The sequence below is a fragment of the Protopterus annectens genome, chromosome 12.part0 (genome assembly GCF_019279795.1).
Source record: "Protopterus annectens isolate FY-2018-M chromosome 12.part0, PAN1.0, whole genome shotgun sequence".
Classification (NCBI taxonomy): Eukaryota; Metazoa; Chordata; order Ceratodontiformes; family Protopteridae; genus Protopterus; species Protopterus annectens.
The window spans coordinates 811,104,319-811,124,598 of record NC_056746.1 but is presented as its reverse complement, the minus strand read 5'-3'; the positions used below and the strand labels follow the sequence as shown (position 1 = coordinate 811,124,598).

Below are 20,280 nucleotides of genomic sequence, written 5' to 3'. Positions count from 1 at the left end.
AATGCTTTGGACATATCCAAAAAAAGAGTGGACACTTGTAGGCCTTCATTTTTTAGATGGTTTACTGTGTCTGTGAAGCAGAGGAGGGCTGTAGTGGTACTATGGGCAGGTCTGAAACCATGCTGAGTAGGTGACAGGATGTTGCTGTCTAGGAGATAGTTTAGCATCTGGGTATGGATGCATTTTTCTAGGATTTTGGCCGGGGGGAGAGTAAAGGAATGGGTCTGTAGTTATTAAGTTCAGTGGAGGTCCCGCCTTTATGTATGGGTGTAACATAGGATATTTTCCAGAGTTTGGGCACATAGTTTTCAACAATTGATCTGTTTATGGGGGTGGAGACTGGGATAGCAATAGCATCTGCTGTGAGTTTCAAGAAATAGCTGGGGAGTAGGTCAGCTGCTGTTGATGAGGTTTTTAGTTTGGAGAGCTTTTGATTGAAGTGGTGGAAACTGTTTTGAGGGTAAAGCTTGTATTAGTGTTATTTGTGTTGGGGGGCATAACGAGGGTGGAACTATCCTGTGATACTAAGGATAGAATGGAGTTCACAAAGTGGGAGTTGAATTGTGTTTCGATGGGAACTTAAGTGTCAGGGGTGGTTGGTTTGTGGGTAGCCTTTTACGTGGATTTTAGTAGCTGGTTTACATTTTTCCAAAATTTTTGCGGGTTATGTTGGTATTTAGTTTGTAATGTTGTGTAGTAGGATTTTTTGCCCAGCCTAATGCATTTTTTGCACGGGTGCGCAATTCTTGGTACTTGGTTAGGCTTTGTGTTTCTTTGTTTTTTTGATAGTAAAGACAGGCAGTGTCTCTGAACTTGAGGATTTGTTTGGTTTCTTTACTGAGCCAGGGGTTTGCAGAGGTTCTAACCTTGATTTTGCGCAATAGAGCAACAGTGTCTAGGTGTTGTAGAAATGTTTTGTTGAAATATGCTACAGCCTGGTCAAGTGGGAGGGTTTTTAGGGGGGGTCAAGTCACAGTTACAGAGTAAAGTGTTGAGGACCTCAGGAGAGAATTTTTTGTGTTTTTAGTGGATATATAGTTAGTGGTTTTGCATATGCTTGTTCTACTACGTATAAAGTATATTATGTTGTGGTCAACTTAAGGTGTCTGGGAGACTGCCTGTGTGAGGGTACAATGTGGGGTTGTTAGTTAGGACCCAGTCAAGGATGGATTCCCTTTTAGATTTTTATCACATCTAGTTGGAATTTGGATTAGCTGCTGGTAGCCATGGAGATTTATTAGATTACTTGGTGGTTCTAATATACAGGTGAACCAATCTAGGTTGAAATCCCCCAGAATAAGGGTTTCTTGTGAGTATGTGGAAGAACACCAGGACAAGAAGTCTTCAAGGCTAGCAGGTGTATTACCAGGTGGAATATAGATCACAATTGTGGTGATGACCTTTTTAGGGTGAAGCTGAAGTTGTGAGATAAGTATGTCCCAATTATTGGGGGAGGGGTAGGAGTTTGGTAATTGATGGACAGTTAAGTTGGACTTGTACAGTAAGGCAGTTCCACCCCCTTTATGAAGTGGTCTGTCGTGTCTAATGATATTGTAGCCGGTACGGAGAACTTCTGAGTTAGCTATGTTTTTATTTAGCCAGGTTTCTGTTAAAGCAACTATGTCTGGGGAGTAGTGTGTTATTGTGGCCTGGAGTTCAGGTATTTTATTTTTGATACTTCTAATATTAATATTTAGCATTAAAAGATGGTTGGTTTTGCTGCTGTTGTTAATTTGCCCAGGGATGAATAAAGTGGGGGTGTTATGTTTTGACATTTGTGTTGGAGTAGTTTGTGTTGGATAGGATGGATTTGGGCCTGGGTTGGGGTGGATATCCCCACTTATGGTAAGCCTGGAGTTAAAATGGTTATACAGATGTTGGAGTTTGGTGAGAAGTGTGAGAAAGTATTGTGTTTTTTTGGAGTAGGAATGAGAGCATATGTGTTTAGTTCCGAACTGGTCCATTATGTAGTTCTTGAATAACTGTGGGCAGATATTATTATAATGTGTGGTGTCTGTATACGAGAGTGCATAATGCAGTGTTGTGTTACTGAGTTTAGGGATATTGCTAGAGTGATAACTTGTGGTGTTGTAAAGAATTATGAGAAGACAGACTAGACTTAGTTGTGTGACAGTCATGATTATAGTTTAAGTTATTTCTAGGTGGGGGGTCTGAATAGGAGTTATAGGGTTGCACTATATGTGGATGGGGAAGTAGTGTGGGTAATGTAAAAAATGCCTAGTGGGAATGAGAGTGATTGGGAGTATTTTGTGTGGAGCAAGTTGGTGTGGTATAATGTGATATGACTTGAGGAGCTGTGATTGGTGGAGGTGATGTGAGGGTGAGCTGTGGGTGTGGCTGTGATTACTATAAATGTAGAGGTAATGGGGGCGGGAGGAAATAGGGGCGGGGCAGGGCAGGGGAGCAGAGAGAGAGCCCGAGCATTAGCAAGGGTGAACGGAGCGGGGCAGAGCCAACCAAGACAAAAGAAAAAAGTAAGTATTACTTTACAAATCTGAACACGTTTAAAACAAATTCCTGAGGTCTAATGGCTTACCGGCAAGCAGAATGTAATTGCTGAAGAGCACTTGTGTCCTGGTGGGAGACTAGAAATTTAAAGATGGCTCCATGCTCAGCAGGATTCTATTATAGACTTTGTATTGGGGGAGGGAGATAGCACAAGGGGTGTAAACCAGGTGGAATGCAAAGAAACCAGACAGGCAATCAGTGAAAGCCTCAGAGGGGGTAAGTAATAATTCAAACTACCTGTAAAGTGAAGGAGAGAAGAGACAGCAAAGTTTATTAAGGTTGGGAGTGTGTCTTCACATTGACTTGCTGATTAGTAACCAGTTTGTGCACAGATTAGAGTAGGGAGATACATTAGCAATGAAGGGGAATGTATAGAGATGCAAATAAACAGGTGGGCCTCCAAGTGATACAAACTAAGGCAGAAAGCACTGAGAGGGCTGCTTGATGGTTAATTTAGTCACAGGGATGTGAATTAAATGTAAACTGTCTATTGGACAGTTAGGATTACTGTACTAATGGGGGGGGGGACACAAGGCTACAACAGTCAGTTTTATTAGCAAGCTGAGAACTACTAAAATACTGCTAATGTAATAGCTTCACTCTCATAAAACATACAAGTAGAATGCCTGGGTGGACTGACCCTGCTCTTGAGGCTCAAAATGTATATCGTTGTTTAGTTTGCAATACTGATTCCTTCTTATACTGTATGGGTGGAGTGGTAGCCGTAGACTGCAGATTTGCTTGAGTGTGCTCCTGCTCTTGAGGCTCAAAATGTATATCCTTGTTTAGTTTGCAATACTGATTCCTTCTTATACTGTATGGGTGGAGTGGTAGCCGCAGACTGCAGATTTGCTTGAGTGTGCTCGGCAAGCAGATTGTAATTGCTGAAGAGCACTTGTGTCCTGGTGGAAGACTAGTTATGGTTTGGTATGTTACATAGTGGTGTGGGGAGAGCGTTCCACAGTTTGGCTATGGTATGGGATAGCAATAGTTGGCCAGGTGGGTGTAGGGGTTTGTGTACATGTAGGAGGTTTTGGCCTTTGGATCTCAGGGTGCGTCCAGGTGTGTAGGGTGTTAGAGATTTGGAAAGAGAGGGGCATTCTGTTGGTTTAAAGATGAGTTTGTGGGCTGTTGTAAGTTGTAGGTATTTTAGGTGGTTGTGGAGTTCAAGCCAGTTGCATTTCTTATTAAAAACTACACTACATTACATTTCCTATCCATATTTTGAAAGACTTTCAGACACAAGCCCCTATGTTGTTCAAAAATAAGATCATGCTGAATATCCAAGTTAAATTCTCCGCCTTTACCAAGTCTTAATGTTAACATCATTACATTTAATCCATAATTCCATTAATTCAAAACCGTGTCAGCTGAACACCTTTGTAAAATCAGCATACAAGTTGCCATCATAACTTAACCTCTACAGTCAATTTAAACACACCAAATGTAACTTCAAGCATTGTCTCAAATAACTGTTATCCAATTACAGAGTCTTAACTCTGGTCAACTTTTTCTCTAAAGCAAAAATCATTTCTTTCAAAGATTGCAAGTTACTACAGGTAGGAACATTTACAGAAAAGTAATTATTCCTATCAACATTAAAGTCAAAAGTTCTGTCCACCACAGTTTTAAACCTAAATGTTTCATCTCTGTTACAAGTGGCTGCTCTATCTGTGGAAGGCAGCAAACAAGAATGTGCATGTACGGGGGATGCCAGACTCACAACTGCAGCAGAAGAATGATTACTATGTACAGTACCTTCAATGACCACACCAGATACAGTTTTGGGTTCATCATATAGTCCCAGTCATGCAATGACCTCTCCATTCGTAGAATACTGTGAACCCAAGGAAATAAAACTAACCGGTGAAGTTGTTGAACTGAGTGCTGCAGTACTCCTGTGACCTCAGACATACGGGAACTGGTATGGTGAAAGCAGAACCACGGTGAAATGTGGAATTCTTGCCAAAAACTTGCAAGAACAATTCAATCAATCTGGTCAAGCTCCCATTCATTGTTTTTAGGGAAAACTCCATTGTATACAATTTACTGGGACCGCAACCACTTTTTATCTACAAGACAGACCACAGTTTTAACAAAAAATCTGAAGCGGAAGGAACAATCTTTAAAAAAAACTGCTCTAAACTTCTTTGAAAAAAGATACATATCCATGTAAGCAAATAGAATGAATTCTGAAGTGCTACTGTAAATCAATCTGCCTATTCTATGGGCTAGACTCACCATTGGGTAAAGTTACAAGGTGCTTGCTGAGCTTCCATACTGCCTGACAGGCAGAATCCTATACATTCCTACAGTCAGAACATCTCAAAATAAGATCAAAAGACACAGTGTACTATAATAATTAAGTATACTTTAGCTCTAACTTTTACCACCTACCATTCTAAATATAATTACAAGTCATTTTCAATTAGATAAGCATAGTCTACCTTAACCACCCAAATTATCACAGCCTGCAAAACACTGCTTGAAAGAACACTTAATTATCTAAAATATACATTATTCTGAATGTACACTTTAATTTTTCAAATATAGCACTCAATGAGAGATTTTATTTTAGGAAGACAAATCATTGGATGCACAGAAGACCTGAATTAAACAATGCTTCTTCTCAAGGTTTTGCCAGATCTTGTTCTATACTTGTTAAAACAAACTTCTGACAACTGTGAACCTGTTCAAAGAAATGGTTACACAAGAAAAAAAATAATTTTGTTTTCTTACCTTCCTTTTTCTGGGAACTGCTTCATCAAAGAGGAAATGTGTCATCTCTGCATCATCTATGCAATCATCAAACTGGAAGGAAGAACAGAGGTTCTTGGTGACCTCTGTGGGCAGTGGAGGAGAAGGAGTGGATGGAATGGACTGGTCACTTGACATATCCCAGCTCCAGTGGCTGCTGGTGGTACTGCTACTGTAACTAGAGGACATGGCTATGCTCTCTTTACAAACTTTAACAAAAATAAAGTAGAGTTAGAATTCAGACTCGACAATTTATGTACAAAGCAAACAGTATATACAAAAGCAAAATTTGAGTTAATGTTCACCAAAACTTGCCTGACTTACTAAACTGTAGCAGCTCTAACTCAGCACAAACATAAAACTACAATGCAGGAGTACAAGATAGGAGGAACAAACACTTGACTATCTCACATATGAGACACTTGCATGAATGGCCAGTTTTGGGTCACTTGGTTGATCTTGCCAAAATGTGGCAAGTACTGGGAAGACAACTGGACAAAGAAAGGTTTTAAAATGACTCCAGGAAAGAAATATATGCTGCAACACTAACAAGAGTTCTTAGTTTGACAGGTAATCACTAGGCTAGCTGCCCTTGCAGGTCATTTTCAACCTAGCCAATTTGTCTTCTGTCACTTGAATTAGCCTGCCTCATTTTGTCTTAGACTGGCCTTTCCCATCCCGTGGATAATAACTATACATCATTCCTAGTGAGAATAACTGGGACCAAATCACAGACAGTCTGAGGAGACCCACACATTGGATGAAGCATTTAGGAGCTGCCTCTGTACATTAGTAATACAGGGAGCAGTCCAGGGGTAAATTTTCTGTTTCCACATCATTAGGTCCAAGTTGCACTTGAATATGTGCAGGAATAAGCTTTGCTTTATGTGGCTGGGGAGTCTGAGCCAAAGCAGTAGTATGCTATGCAAAATATACCTGTCCTTCCAAACCATTCTGTTAATGTTACTAACACCAATAAATGGATCAAAAGGGTGTAAAATACATAAATCTCATAAAACACAACCAAAAATAATGCACATAAAATAATTTAATAGTTCAAAAAGCAAAATCATCCAGTAAGCGTTTTTGTCTATGGTTAGTGAAAAGTTATTTAGGATGATGATGGTGCCTGCTAAATGCAGCTGCTTGCTGAAACCAAAGTCTGATTAATGCACTGAACTTTGCAAACTATAACTTTTTCAGTGCTGTATTATGCACAGTACTAATAAAACAACTTGTCTATATAAGAGATGACACATACGATGTCACAGTTTATTAACTTCTCAAAGGATATATGAATGATACTTTCCAGTTACCTCAGAGCAAATGTGTGCCTACATGTACCAGATCTAACAAAAATCAGATCTAACATCAAACACTTTCAACGTCCTTTATATACATTTTTTAAGAAAGCAGTCTTTGGAATTTCCTTGATGTAATGCAGTCTGTTGGGAACTTTCAAAGTCAGTACTTTGGTATTTGCCTGATGTTATACAGTCTATTGATTAGCGACATTTCAAGGTGAATTCTGTGACAATCTGGGAAATTGCTTCTGTTTTCGATCCTCCCTGCTCCTGCTTTCTTATCTGTAATTCTCCTTGAAGCTTGTACCAGGTACCAAATATTCTGTATTACATACTGTGGGATGCCCACTTATTTTGCTTCTCACCTAAGAGCAGTTTAACCCTTTAATATGTATATGCTAACTAACAGAAATGTACATGCATCTAAGTGACTATATTTTCCTACATATATTCTAGCAAACAGAAGTGTACATGCACTAATATAAATGTCTAAATATACAGCTGACAGACTTCTTCAGACCAAATGAAAAAGTAAAATACATATAAACTTGAAACAAAATCACATCATTAATGCAATTGTATAATTAATCTATTTAGATCTCCATTTACCTATACTGCTATTTAAGCTTCTTCCACTTTAAATAAATTTTAAAATTCTCTTGGTCATTTAATCCTGGAGGGTTGCTTGTATCTAAAGGTCAGCAATATTCCCCCCAGCCCAATTCTTTTTTTAATTTCTCCAAATCTTTTGGGTTTCTAATACCATGATAGGAATGGACCCCATTCCTAAGTCAAAGTACGATTAAAGTTCATGAAATTAGTATTGTTTCACTCTCTGATGTCAGCCAAAAGTGCTCTTTGTAGCACCCGCAATGTGCCAAGTAATGACTCCTGCAATTTGTACAGAGTTACATGTATTGGTAGTATATCTAAGTCCTGTTGCTCCTACTACTATTGGCACTATCTGGGTAGCCTTCTTCCACATTGTCCGCATTTCTGCTTGCAAATCCTGACATTTTATGACTTTGTGCCTCTCTGTAAGCAGGACACTGTAGTCACTGGGTGTGTCGATTTCAATGATCAATGCTACTTTTGTCTTCTTTTCTTGGACCACTATATCCGGTTTTCTAGCATCTATCTTTAGAACTGTTGATAATGGATGATCCCATGTGATGGAGACTTCATCATTTTCTATGATGGTTTGTGGCTCATGTTTCCAGTGTTTTTCAGCCACTTCAATACCATAATGTTTGCACAATCCCCAGTGCAACAGTCTCACCACATTATTATGCCTTTCAGTATACATTCCTTCTGTCATTAGTACGTCACATCCAGCAACAAAGTCTGCAACTGTTTCCAATTCTGTTTTGCAAAACCTACATTTGCCTGTTTCTCCCACATGTTCAATGCACTTTGTAAACAAACATGTACGAAGCCCACTATCTTGTGCAGCCAACATTAACCTTTCATCTCTTGGTTTGAATTTGCCTGTCCTTAACCATTCCTGCGTTCGTTCCAGATCAACATGAGGTTCTTCCAGATGTTTTCTACACTTGCAACTATATTTACACATTTTCCACATTTCTTGCCTTCTCATCTGGTCCTTCACCTTATATTCTTTCTTTTGTTTTTTGGCACATTCAGTTGCTGCCTGGTTTTTATCTACTTGTGGTTTGATTTCCATTCCTGCTTGACACTGATATGCTTCTACTAGATTAAGCAGAGAAGTCGTCTTAGATTTGTTCTCCTCATGTTTCAAAACATTCACTACATTTGGATCTTGTGAGGTCAGCAGATATGTGTGGAGTCCCACAACTGCAGATCTATACATGTAATCAATTTCAATGAGGCCCAACCCTCCTTCAGAACAGGAAAAATATAATCTTGGTATGCACTGATTTTTATAAATCATTTGGTGAGCATGAAGCATCCTTATTGTTTCCCTATCTAATCTATCCAACATGTTTTGGGGCAAGTCAATCACTCCAAAACTGTAAGTTAGGGCAGTAAGAGCAAATTGGTTTACAGTCTGAATTTTATTCCTAGACACAGTGCTGTTTTCAGGATTAATTTAAGTCTTCTGAAATATTCTTTACTGAGTTTCATTCACATTTGTTTGTGTTTTATTGTTGATCCTTCATCAGTACCCAAATATTTATACACTCCTTCCTGCTCAAGTTCTTTTATACCACATTCTTGTCTTAAACTGATGTTTTCCTGGTGTTGCAGTTTTCCTGCTTTAAAGGTTGCTTTTGCACATTTATCAAGACCAAATGACATTCTTATATCATCTAAAAAAATTCTGACTACTTGTAGTTGTGCTTTCAGTTCCTCATCTGATGAACTGTACAGTTTTAAATCATCATCCAATTATTTTGCATGAGATACATAACATAGAGAAGGGGCATTACATTGCCTTAAGATACCCATCTCAATCAAGCTGGCTTTAGAAGTTGTAGAGAAGTGCTGGCCCACGGTTTCAACAGTAATGACTAGGGGGTCAGGTTAACTATAACTGCATGGAGTTTAGTTTGTTTAGAATGTATGAGTAGACTTGCTACTGAGTATTTAAAGTTCAATACAAAACAACTAGCCTGGAAACCTTCTGCCACCAGAAGGAACCAGTAAACCAATTAAAGTAAAAACTCTAATTTAACACTAAAACCAGTGCAAGCTGTATCAGAACACTCCATATTAAGCAATTTCATCAAAGGTTGTTCAGCCTGATAAATAGTTTAAGGGGAAAGACTTTGTAAAATAAGAAGTTATATACTCACCATAACATTCCAACTGTGTTGTCCATTTTCATTCTTCCTCAACATATGGGTTCAAATCTGATAATCGGATCCGACTCAGTTGCTGGTCTACAGCTCATTGAAACTACAAACTCTCAAGCTCCTCCCATACCCATAATGCTGTAGTCCCTCTCCTTCTCCAGATCTTGTTTGCAGCTACCTAAGGTAAAATATAGTTATATTTACATACTATGGAAAAACACTTCCTGGAGCTCAAAGAAAAAGGAACTTGGTTCCTGTGCACTCTCCCACTATTCCAGAAGTCGACAAGAAACATGGATGGGGGCTGTATGGAGGGAAGTTAAGGAAGAATGAAAATGGACAACACATATGGAATCCTACAGTGAGTACATCATTTTTGTCTGATGTTGTCAACTTTCATTCATTCCTCAACATATGGAACAGAGTCCCCAGCTAAGTGAATCTCAGGTGGACTCGAAGGAAGGATATTCCTCAGTACTGTACAGCCAAAAGCTGCTCTTCCCCTTGAGACCAGATCCAGTTTGTAATGAGTAATAAAGGTATGAGGGTTAGCCCAAGTTCCAGCCATACAAATATCGTCCATGGAAGTTCTGGAAAGAAAGCTGATGAAGTCGCCATAGATCTAGTTGAATAGGGCTTTAAGAGTTTAGGTATAACCAAACCCAGCTTGTTATACACAAAGGAAATACAATCAATCAGTTGCCATTTTGATAGAGTTACCTTAGAGAATGGTTGACCCAATTTGGTTTCAGAGTACAAAACAAACCACTGGTCAGATTTCCTAAATTTCTCATATCTGTGCAGACAGAAACGAATGAGCATCCAATAAATGTAGCATATATTATCCTTTGTTAGAGAATTTTGCAAGAATACATGGAGATGAATGGTTTGATTAATATTAGATCCCAACACAACCTTAGGAAGGACGGAAAAGCTGGTTCTCAAAGATACCCTATCCTTGTGAAAAATTAAATAAGGAGGCTTAGAAGATAATGCTTGCAGTTCTGACACCCTTCTAGCTATGAGAAAAATCATTTCCCAAGTCAGATATCGTAGGTCACATCCAGGTGCAGGTTCAAAAGGTCTCTGAGTTAGGGCTTGTAACATTATGGTAAAATCCCAATGTGGAATGGGGTACTTGGGGGGAGGGGGCTTCAGTAAAAATGTTCCTTTTATAAAGGGTTTACAAAGACATGAATATGCTACAGTAGAGCTATCAACTTTGATATGGAAATTAGAGAGAGTGTAGAAGGACTAATCCCCCCCCACACACACACACTGAAAATGGAAGTCAGGAATGCACTGGTGCTGAAAAAGGGTCCATGTCATGTTGTGATCAAAGGACAAATCTTTTCCATTTGCTTTTATAGAATTTTCTGGTAGAGGTCTTATGAGAAGTTAAAATAATGTGGCATGCTGGAGAGGAGAGCTTTGGTTGTCTGGCTATCAATGGAATAGGAAGATGTCCAGGTGAATCATCACTATGGGATGAGACAGGTGGTCTGGAGTTGGATCCAAAATCCAACGTGGGTAAAACTAGATGAAGCCAAAGAAAGGGAAACCAAATCTGTTGAGGCCAATAAGGAGCAATGTGAATGGTTCTACTCTTCAAACAAGAAGCTTTCTGTAAAAATCTGGGGTTTTAAAGGGTTGGGGGATAAGCACAGAGGAGATGTGTCTACTGTTAGAAGAAAAAATCCTTCTTTGTCAAGTTCAGAAAGATTATTTTTTGCAGTACACAACCTAATTTAGTCTAAAAAAGACCAATAATCTTTAATGTAAGAGGGTAATGCTTGGACAAGTGGATTGAACAAACTATCCAAGTATAAAGAAATCCCTTCTGTGACAGTACCTGCAGCTGAAACAACAGGTCGGAAGGGTGGATGCAATGAATTCTTATGAATTTTGGGTATACCAAACAAAACACCTAATCTTGGTGTTTCTACTGAGAAAAAATTATACAAGTCTAATGACAGTTCACCATTCATAAGACATTCATTTAAACAATACTTGACATATCTAAAATGTCTTTAAATTTGCAACATGTTAACTTCTTGATATTCGCTATTGTTGTTTAAGATACATTCCATAGCAACACTGTATTCACTGGTGTACATCACAACAGAGCTGGAAGGAAGAGTGTCTTGGAACGCCTGCAATATTAGGAGTACTGCTCTCATTTCCAGCACACTGAAATTGAAGATGGCCTCTACTGGGGACCACATACCTTGAACAGTCCCTTTTCTTCCCGAAGAAATGCCCCCCCCCCCACTTGATCTGGGAAGCGCCTGTGGTCACTATGGCCTTGGATTGAGGGAGGATGAATGGATGACCTTGCAGTAGTTGATATGAGTGAATCCACCACCAAAGAAATCTCTTGCAAGCTTGAGTTATGTTTATCCTGGTGGAGAAGGGGTGATGTAAGATGGACCACTGGGTTGCCAATGTCCACGGTAGAATTCTCATATGGAACCTTGCTAGTGAGAGCAGAACTATCGCCGCTGACATGGACCCTAATGTCTGTAATACTTTGTAGGCTGATATAAATGAACTCTGAATTATTCTGCTGACTTGACAATGGATGTTTTAAACTCTCAGTAATGGTAGAGATGCTATCATTGATATTGTATTGAAATTGGCCCCTATGAATTCTAGGGACTGAGAAGGTTGAAGTTGAGATTTCTTGTGGTTGATGGTGATGCCAAAATTTGAACAAGTCTGGAGTACATAGTCCCGAGCTGTTAGCAGTAGATGCTTGGTCGAGGCAGTAAGGAGCCAGTCATCCAGGTATGGAAACACTCAGAATCCCTGCAGTCTGATGTGAGCTGCTACAACGGTCATGCATTTGGTAAACATCCTGGGGGCTGTGGTGAGACCAAACGGCAGTGCTCTGAAATGGTAGTGACTGGCTTCCAGCAGGAAGCATAGGTATCTCCTGGATCCTGGACTCTCTGCTCATTATTATGTGATGGTATGCATCCTGGAGATCTATAGAGTACATCCAGTCATGTTTGTGCAGAAAAGGCAAAACCATGACCATCCAGAACTTAGTATGTTGAACCAACTTGTTTAGAACATTGAGATCCAAGAGTGGCCTCCAGTCCCTTGTCCTTTTTAGCACTAAAAAGAATCCTGGGTAAGTTCTGGTTCCTTTCTGGTCTGGGGTACCTCTTGGATGCCTCTCTTGGCTAACTTGCTGCTTTCCTCTGACTGGGTGGAATGTCAGGAATTGTGTTCTGTAATGGCGGTGGCAGGGAAAAGGGAATTATACAGCCTCTGGAAATGATCCTTTGCACCCAAGTATCTTTTGTTGAGTCTAGCCAGGCTGTCTGGTGCAGGGATAGACAACCCATGACTGCCTCCAAAGGTAGGCAATTGGGCCTCCTTTCAGGAGCGCTGATAGGGTCCCCTGGTTCTGCAGATCCCCTGCTGCCATGTGGACGGTGTTTTCCATTTGGAGTTCCTCTCCCTGTCCCAGGGGGAAATTTCTCCATATGGATCTTGGAATGGACTCTGGGATTTCCTGAACCACATCTATCAATCAACCCGCTGATTCCTGAAGAAGGTTCTTTGACGAGCTAAAAAACTTACACCAACCGCAGACATGGTCTTTCCATCTTTTTCACACCTGCAGAGTGTATCCTTAACTTTGGGGCCAAACAATGAACTTCCATCAAAAGGAGTATTATTTGAAGGGCTCCGCAAAATCACACAGACATGTCTTCTAATGGAAATGCCCGAGCCAGCCGCTCTTGTGGCTCCTTCAGCTGCATGTGAGAGGAGCCTCAGAGATTAATTCAAAATGGACTGAACGGTGGCTAATTGTGAAGCAACAGAAGATTCTGCCTCAGCCATGCTAATCCCTGAGAGGGTTTTTGAGAGTTTCTTAATCAAATCCCTCTGTAATCTGGTAAAGTGCACCAAGTAATTCAGGGACCTGAGAGCAAAGGTTGCTGATGCATAAACTCGCTTCACAAATCTGTCCACTGCCCTAGACTCCCTGTTAGGGGGTGGACAGAAGAACTCTGTTCTGCCAGTTCTTTCTTTATGGCTGCCGCCATGACCATGACATCTTATGTACTCCTCTGCTCCAAAACCCCCTCTTTTCTGTTTTTTTCCATGCCCACTGAAAGATCATGTCAATGTGCTCATCTGTAGGTGGAGTCACCCAGGACGGAAATGGGCCAGCCCCAAAAGCCTCCAGGAATACCGCTTCCTCTGGACAGCAGTTATCAGTGGACCAACCACCCCTTTATTTCAGGATCTCCAAAATGTCTACAAATGAGATGTCATTATGTAGTGATCTTGGGGATTTTTTCCCTTCATTGAAATCTACATCTTCCATTACCATCTCCTAAGGGGAGTCCAAGTGCCTCGTGTTGCACTTCTTCCTAGGGACTTTCAATGGGGTCAAATTCAAACGAAAAGCTGTACATGGATAAAGTGCCTCACCATAAACAAATACATTAATCAGAAAGCAACGTGAGGCAACACCAACAGATGACTGAAGCAAAAAACATTTAATTAAATAACACAAACAGACTAAAATAAAATAAAACTTGTGAAAGCGCTCACTTTGTGCACGTTTTGTTTTATTTTAATCTGTTTATATGTGATTTAATTAAACGTTTTTCACTCCTGTCATCCGTTGGTGTTGCCTCACGTTACTTTCAATGGGATGCTTCAGAGAATTATCGGAAGAAATAATGCCCTGTGGGGTCGCTTGGGAACATTGGGATAGCTGACCCTGTGTAGTAGAATGCTGAGGCTACAAACAGAATGGTTGGATTGTAAATGCTCAGGTTCTAAACAGTAAACACACCATGAATGGGGAATCTTGTGCCCAAATTTATCACATTTCTTAACACCCAAAGGTTTATCTGCCATGATCCCTGTAAAAACAGGAACACGGTAATCAGAAAAGTCAAAGGATAGCAATGTGTTTTTTTTTTTTTTTTTTATAGTGGAAGGCAGAAAGAAGAGAGACAATCAACAATGGTTACTTGGAGAAATACTGATAAATAGTAAGGAAAAAAACATACCAAAAATGGTAATGAGAGGAAGGCCGATAAACAAAAAGACCAGAAGAATTACTAGCAATGTTAAAGGGGAAAGTTACCAATGGTAAGGAAAAACAACAAGTAAAGGGGGGATAGCAGCTAGAAATAACAGAATAAAAAAAGAAGCACGTATCGTTTTTGAGCAAACAATATTCAAAAACAATATCTGCTTGACAGCTGTAGCAACAACGTCTGTTTCCAATGGCGAAAAATGAGATCTGGAGAAGGAGGGGGACTACAGCATTATGGGTAAGGGAGGAGGTCGAGAGTTCGTGTTTTCCACAAACTGTAAAACAGAGGCCAAATTAGATCTGAGGATCAGATCCTAACCCCTATGTTGAGGCATGAATGAAAACTGACATCAGATTGACACTTATGTGCTTATTGTCAACAGCCAATAAATGGGAAGAGGGAGGGAGTTATATTGTCACACATATTCATAAGGAGCAAGCAACAACAGATACGGTCAGTTTAAGAACACAACTACAACAAAAAAACTATTATACCCTTAGCTCCAAGCTAGCTGGTCTGGAACTGACAATGCAAATACGAATCCTAAACTAGCCTGACACAGTACGCAAGAATTTAAACTAGGGTTGCATTAATTTAGCACCACAGTGGGCAGATTCCCTAGATCCATGAAACATGCACTCCCAAAGCAGCAGCAAAATGGAATAAACAAGTAAAACATTTTATTCTAAGCGCAGTTTTACTCTGCTCTGTAAGTTACCAAACACTGCATGCCAACGTCACCATTTGCAAGACACTGGTACAAATTCACCTTTACCTGATCTGGTGGTTCCAGAATTGAGACACATGATCGCGGGGCTGGTGGACAGACTGGTAAGCGCTGCTACTGCCACGGCTTCATCTATATTGGCTTCTTCTAAGGGTTTTCTGAAGACAGAAGACAAACACTATAAAAAATGCGTGCAAAAACCCATACCCAACAACTACAGGAATCTCTCAGGCTCCTATTATCTCCAAGAACTGTGTGAGTACATTTATATCTGTCTAAATATCAAACTTATTGACAGCAGGTTTGGTAATCTGCCCATGTGAACACCACCACAAGACACTTCTGGTCTCTGCCTCTAGAATCACACAAGTCATTGTGTGTCATTAAGAGCTATAACCTGAGAATTGAGTTCAAAAGACCATGCCAAATGAAGCCTTGATTTGGGCAATGCAAAAGCTCACGAGTATGTGAAATGAATTCCAATTACGGAAACTTTGTGACATGAATATCTTGTTAATTTGTTGCAATCCACTTGTCATTTCAACCAAGATATTGTACAGTTTTTAGCTAATCATGGAAATTAGGTGCAAATGGCCTGTGTTGAAATGAAAAAAAATAAAGGTAAATGCTAACAGTTCCCCCACCTCTGTCATGTTTCTTCTGACACCAAAAACAACTGCTTCATATTATAGCACTGCATCCTGGTTTATTCCAATTGGCAGTAGCTCCTGAAAAATATTGCTTGGTGCTGAAAGTTTGTGATATTACATTCTAACAAACTATGTGCAAAATCACTGCCATTATTTTAAAACGTCTCAAATGCTACAAGAAGCAATATTTCATACTCTTCTTCCCACATTATTTTACAAACTAAAACAATGAGTGAAAAGGTCACTGAAAAACCAATCGGTAAAAACAAAATGAAAACTCCAGCAAAGCTAGAACTTCCACTGAGTGACCTCTCAAACCTCTTGTATCAGAGGCACATGGGATATATGAAAATGATCCTTATGAACATCAGGTGTTTCAGCTAATTGGCGATTCTGAATGCCCACGACCGGTTTCTTCATTTTAATGGACAATTTCAGGCCAATAAAGCCAAACCCCACTAGCTGTGGATATGCATATTCCGGCCTTGTTATGACCTCATCAGCACAGCACAAGCAGTGTGTTTGACTAACAGGGCTGTTATACCCCGCTGATGTCCATTATCATTAAGGTCACTCCAACACAGCTAGTGGGGTTTGACTGGCCTGAAATTGTCTATTAAAATGACGAAACAAGTCATGGGCATTCAGAATTGCCAATTAGCTGAAACACCTGTGGTTCATAAGGATCATTTGCATATATACCATGTGCCTCTGATAAAAGAGGTTTGGGAGGTCACTCAGTGGAAGTTCTAGCTTTACTGGAGTTTTCATTTTGTTTTTACTGATTGGTTTTTCAGTGACCTTCTCACTTATTGTTTTAGTTTGCTGTTTGGGATACTTTTGCAGTGACCCTAATGATAATGGACATCAGCGGGGTATAACAGCCCTGTGTTTCTAATACTTAGTCAAACACTCTGCTTGTGCTATGCTGATGAGATCATAAGGCTGAAATATGCATATCCACAGCTAGTGGGGTTTGGCTTTATTGGCCTGAAATTGTCCATTAAAACAACAAAACAAGTCATAGGCATTCAGAATCTCCAATTAGCTGAAACACCTGATGTTCATAATGATCATTTGCATATATCCCATGTGCCTCTGATACAAATGGTTTCGGATGTCACTCAGTGGAAGTTCTACCTTTTCTGGAGTTTTCATTTTGTTTTTACACATTACTATACAAGAAAAGAGGGAAAAGAATATTACAGAGTGCATCACAGCTACACAATAGGTCATATGTAGTAGACATTTATACATATTGCCCACTGCAACAAAGGCCGGCCATTCAGCAAAAAATGTAGAACCTGGAAGACAGCACTTCCAGCCCTTAGCAACAAAAAGCAATATAAAAAAAACTGTCAGACTCTCATATCAGAGATGTGCTGTACACATTGCAATAGACTCCATCAGTCATTAGGAGTGAATGACTATATCCCTACCTTAACTGGGGTGAAATGACTAATGCAACTATCCCACAAAACATGGGTAAAACTATGCATCATCCAATACACCATCCTACATCTATGTGGTACCTGCAAACAACACAAAATCCTGTGATATACTGTGTCGATTTAGCATAACACACTCACAGAAACATGGTAAACATAACACCTCTCTCTGGCATACACACTGGAGGTATTGCATGGATGGGTAGCATTTTTTACGAACATATGAACAAAAATAAAATGAAAGAGGAAGACAGATTAAATAGGACTAAATGCACGTTAATTGAGTTATTCAGACAAAGTACAGCTGTGTATGGACTTACCACAACAGTAAATGTCCAAAAGATCACTCTTGCAGTATTAACAAATGGGATATCCTGCCAAGGATAGCCATACATCCAGCCAGCATACCAAAGCCTGGCTGCCCTCCCCTATGCCCTACATCAGATGGGTCTATATTATAAGATCAAAACTTTAGTTAATCGAATAACTAAAGATTGCTCTTGCAATATCTAAACCTAAAAATCTCAAAAAGCCAATTTAACCTAGGGAAATACTTCCCTTGGCAGCATGAAAAAAAAAAACTTTAAATCCCAAATCAAGTGGGGGCTGTGCCCCCCCCCCAACTAAATATACCAACTCCGAGCATAATCCACATAACGGCTAAGGGATGTGTTTCTCTGGGTTAAATCAAACGTTTGAGGTTTTTAGGTTTCGATATTACAAGATCGAGCTTTAGTTATTCGATTAACTAAAGTTTCGATCTTGTAATATACACCCCATCAGACATATGACCTCATCCCAATGGAAGCAGACATACATAAAGGATATACAGATCCAAAGTCCATCAGGCCTTTCCTGCCCACAAAAGAAAATGAAGCACAAATAAAGGGATCTGTATACATATATACAAGTCAAGAGAAAGGTAGAAAACAAAAGAACCCACCTCAGCTAAACTAAAAAGAAAAAAAAAAATGAAAGTGGGAAGGAGGGAGGGAACCCAGCCACTGGGGATGCACAAGCCAGTGCATTTCTTTGTGCCGGTCCCAAGCCCGGATAAATGCAGAGGGTTGCATCAGGAGGGGCATCTGGCGTAAAATTTTGCCAAATCATACATGCGGACAACAGTACAGATATACATACCGGATCAGTCAAGGCCTGGGTTAACAACGACGGCCACCAGTACTGTTGGCCAACAGGGTGCTGGCGGAAATTGGGCTACTGTTGGCCGAAGGAGGAGAAGAGGGGGAAGGCATGCCCGAAGGCAGGTAAAGGCAAGGACTGTGATAGTGAGGGTCGGAACTTTGAATGTTGGCAGTATGAGTGGTATAGGGAGAGAGCTAGCTGATATGATGGACCGAAGGAAGGTTGGCATATTGTGTGTGCAAGAGAACAGATGGAAGGGGAGCAAGGCTAGGTGTATCGGAGGCGGGTTCAAATTGTTTTATCATGGTGTGGATGGGAAGAGAAATGGAGTACGGGTTAATCTGAAGGAACAGTATGCTAAGAGTGTTTTGGAGGTGAAAAGAGTGTCGGATAGAGTGATGTTTTTGAAGCTAGAAATTGATGGTGTAATGATGAATGTTGTTACTGCATATGCTCCACAAGTTGGGTGTGCGATGGATGAGAAAAAAAATTTGGACTGAGATGGATGAAGTGGTGATGACTGTACCAAAGGGTGAGAGACTGGTAATTGGAGCAGATTTCAGTGGGCATGTTGGTGAAGGGAACAGAGGTGATGAGGAAGTGATGGGTAGGTATGGTGTTAAGCAAAGGATTGCAGAAGGTCAGATGGTAGTGGATTTTGTGAAAAGGATGGACATGGCTGTGGTGAATGCATATTTTAACAAGAGGGTGGAGCATAGGGTGACATACAAGAGTGGAGGAAGATGCACACAGGTGGATTATATCTTATGTAGAAGAGCCATTCTGAAGGAGATTGGAGACTGTAAAGTGGTGGCAGGGAAAGTGTAGTTAGGCAGCAAAGGATGGTGGTTTGTAGGATGACATTGGTGATCAAGAAGAGGAGGAGGAGGAGTGTGAGGGCAGCACCAACGATCAAATGGTGGAAACTGAAAAAGGGTAATTGTGAGATGGAGTTCAGGGAAGAGTTAAAGACAGGCACTGGGTGGCAGTGAAGAGTTACCGAATAGCTGGGTAACTACAGCAGAGCTAGTAAGGGAGATGGCTAGAAAGGTGCTTGGTGTGACATCTGGAAAGAGGAAGGAGGACAAGGAGACCTGGTGGTGGAATGAAGTACAGGAGAGTATACAGAAAAAGAGGTTGGCGAAGAAGAAGTGGGATTGTCAGAGAGATGAAGAAAGTAGACAAGAGTATAAGGAGATGAGGTGCATGGCAAAGAGAGAGGTGGCGAAGGCTAAGGATAAGGCGTATGAAGAGTTGTATGAAAGGTTCGACACTAAGGAGGGAGAAAAGGACCTGTGCCGATTGGCTAGACAGAGGGACCGAGCTAGTAAAGATGTGCAGCAGGTAAGGGTGATAAAGGATAATGAGGGAAATGTACTCACAAGCGTGGAGAGTGTGTTGAGCAGATGGAAAGAGTACTTCGAGGAGCTGATGAATGAAGAGAATGAGAGGGAGAGAAGGTTGGATGATGTGCGGATAATGAATCATGAAGTGCAGTGGATTAGCAAGGAGGAAGTAAGGATATCTGGAAAGGCTGTTGGTCCAGATGACATACCTGTGGAAGCATGGAGATGTTTAGGTGAAATGGCAGTGGAGTTTTTAACTAGATTTGAGTTAGGGCAGCACAGTGGTGCAGCGGTTAACGTTGTCGCCTCACAGCAAGAGGCTCTCTGGTTCGATTCTCGGCTGGGGTGCCTTCTGTGTGGAGTTTGCATGTTCTCCCTGTGTTCGCGTGGGTTTCCTCCAGGTACTCCGGTTTCCTCCCACATTCCAAAGACATGCATCTGGAGCATTTCTCCCCGGGCCTCCACTGAAAATAGGCTCTGTGGAACCTATTCGGACTTTCCCAGTCAACAAACCTTAGATAAATAAA

The 20,280-nt window shown here is 40.6% G+C and overlaps 1 protein-coding gene across 1 annotated transcript in view; it reads right to left on the bottom strand.

Annotated features, from left to right (window-relative positions):
• Positions 1-20,280, bottom strand: part of LOC122816814 (zinc finger protein 704-like) — a 977,436-nt gene that overhangs the window by 701,422 nt on the left and 255,734 nt on the right. Inside the window, exons 3-4 of the mRNA XM_044089856.1 lie at positions 15,215-15,324; positions 5,269-5,495 (exon numbers count right to left, since the gene is read on the bottom strand). Coding sequence (XP_043945791.1) covers positions 5,269-5,495; positions 15,215-15,324 — 337 coding nt within the window. The remainder of the gene's footprint in view (positions 1-5,268; positions 5,496-15,214; positions 15,325-20,280) is intronic.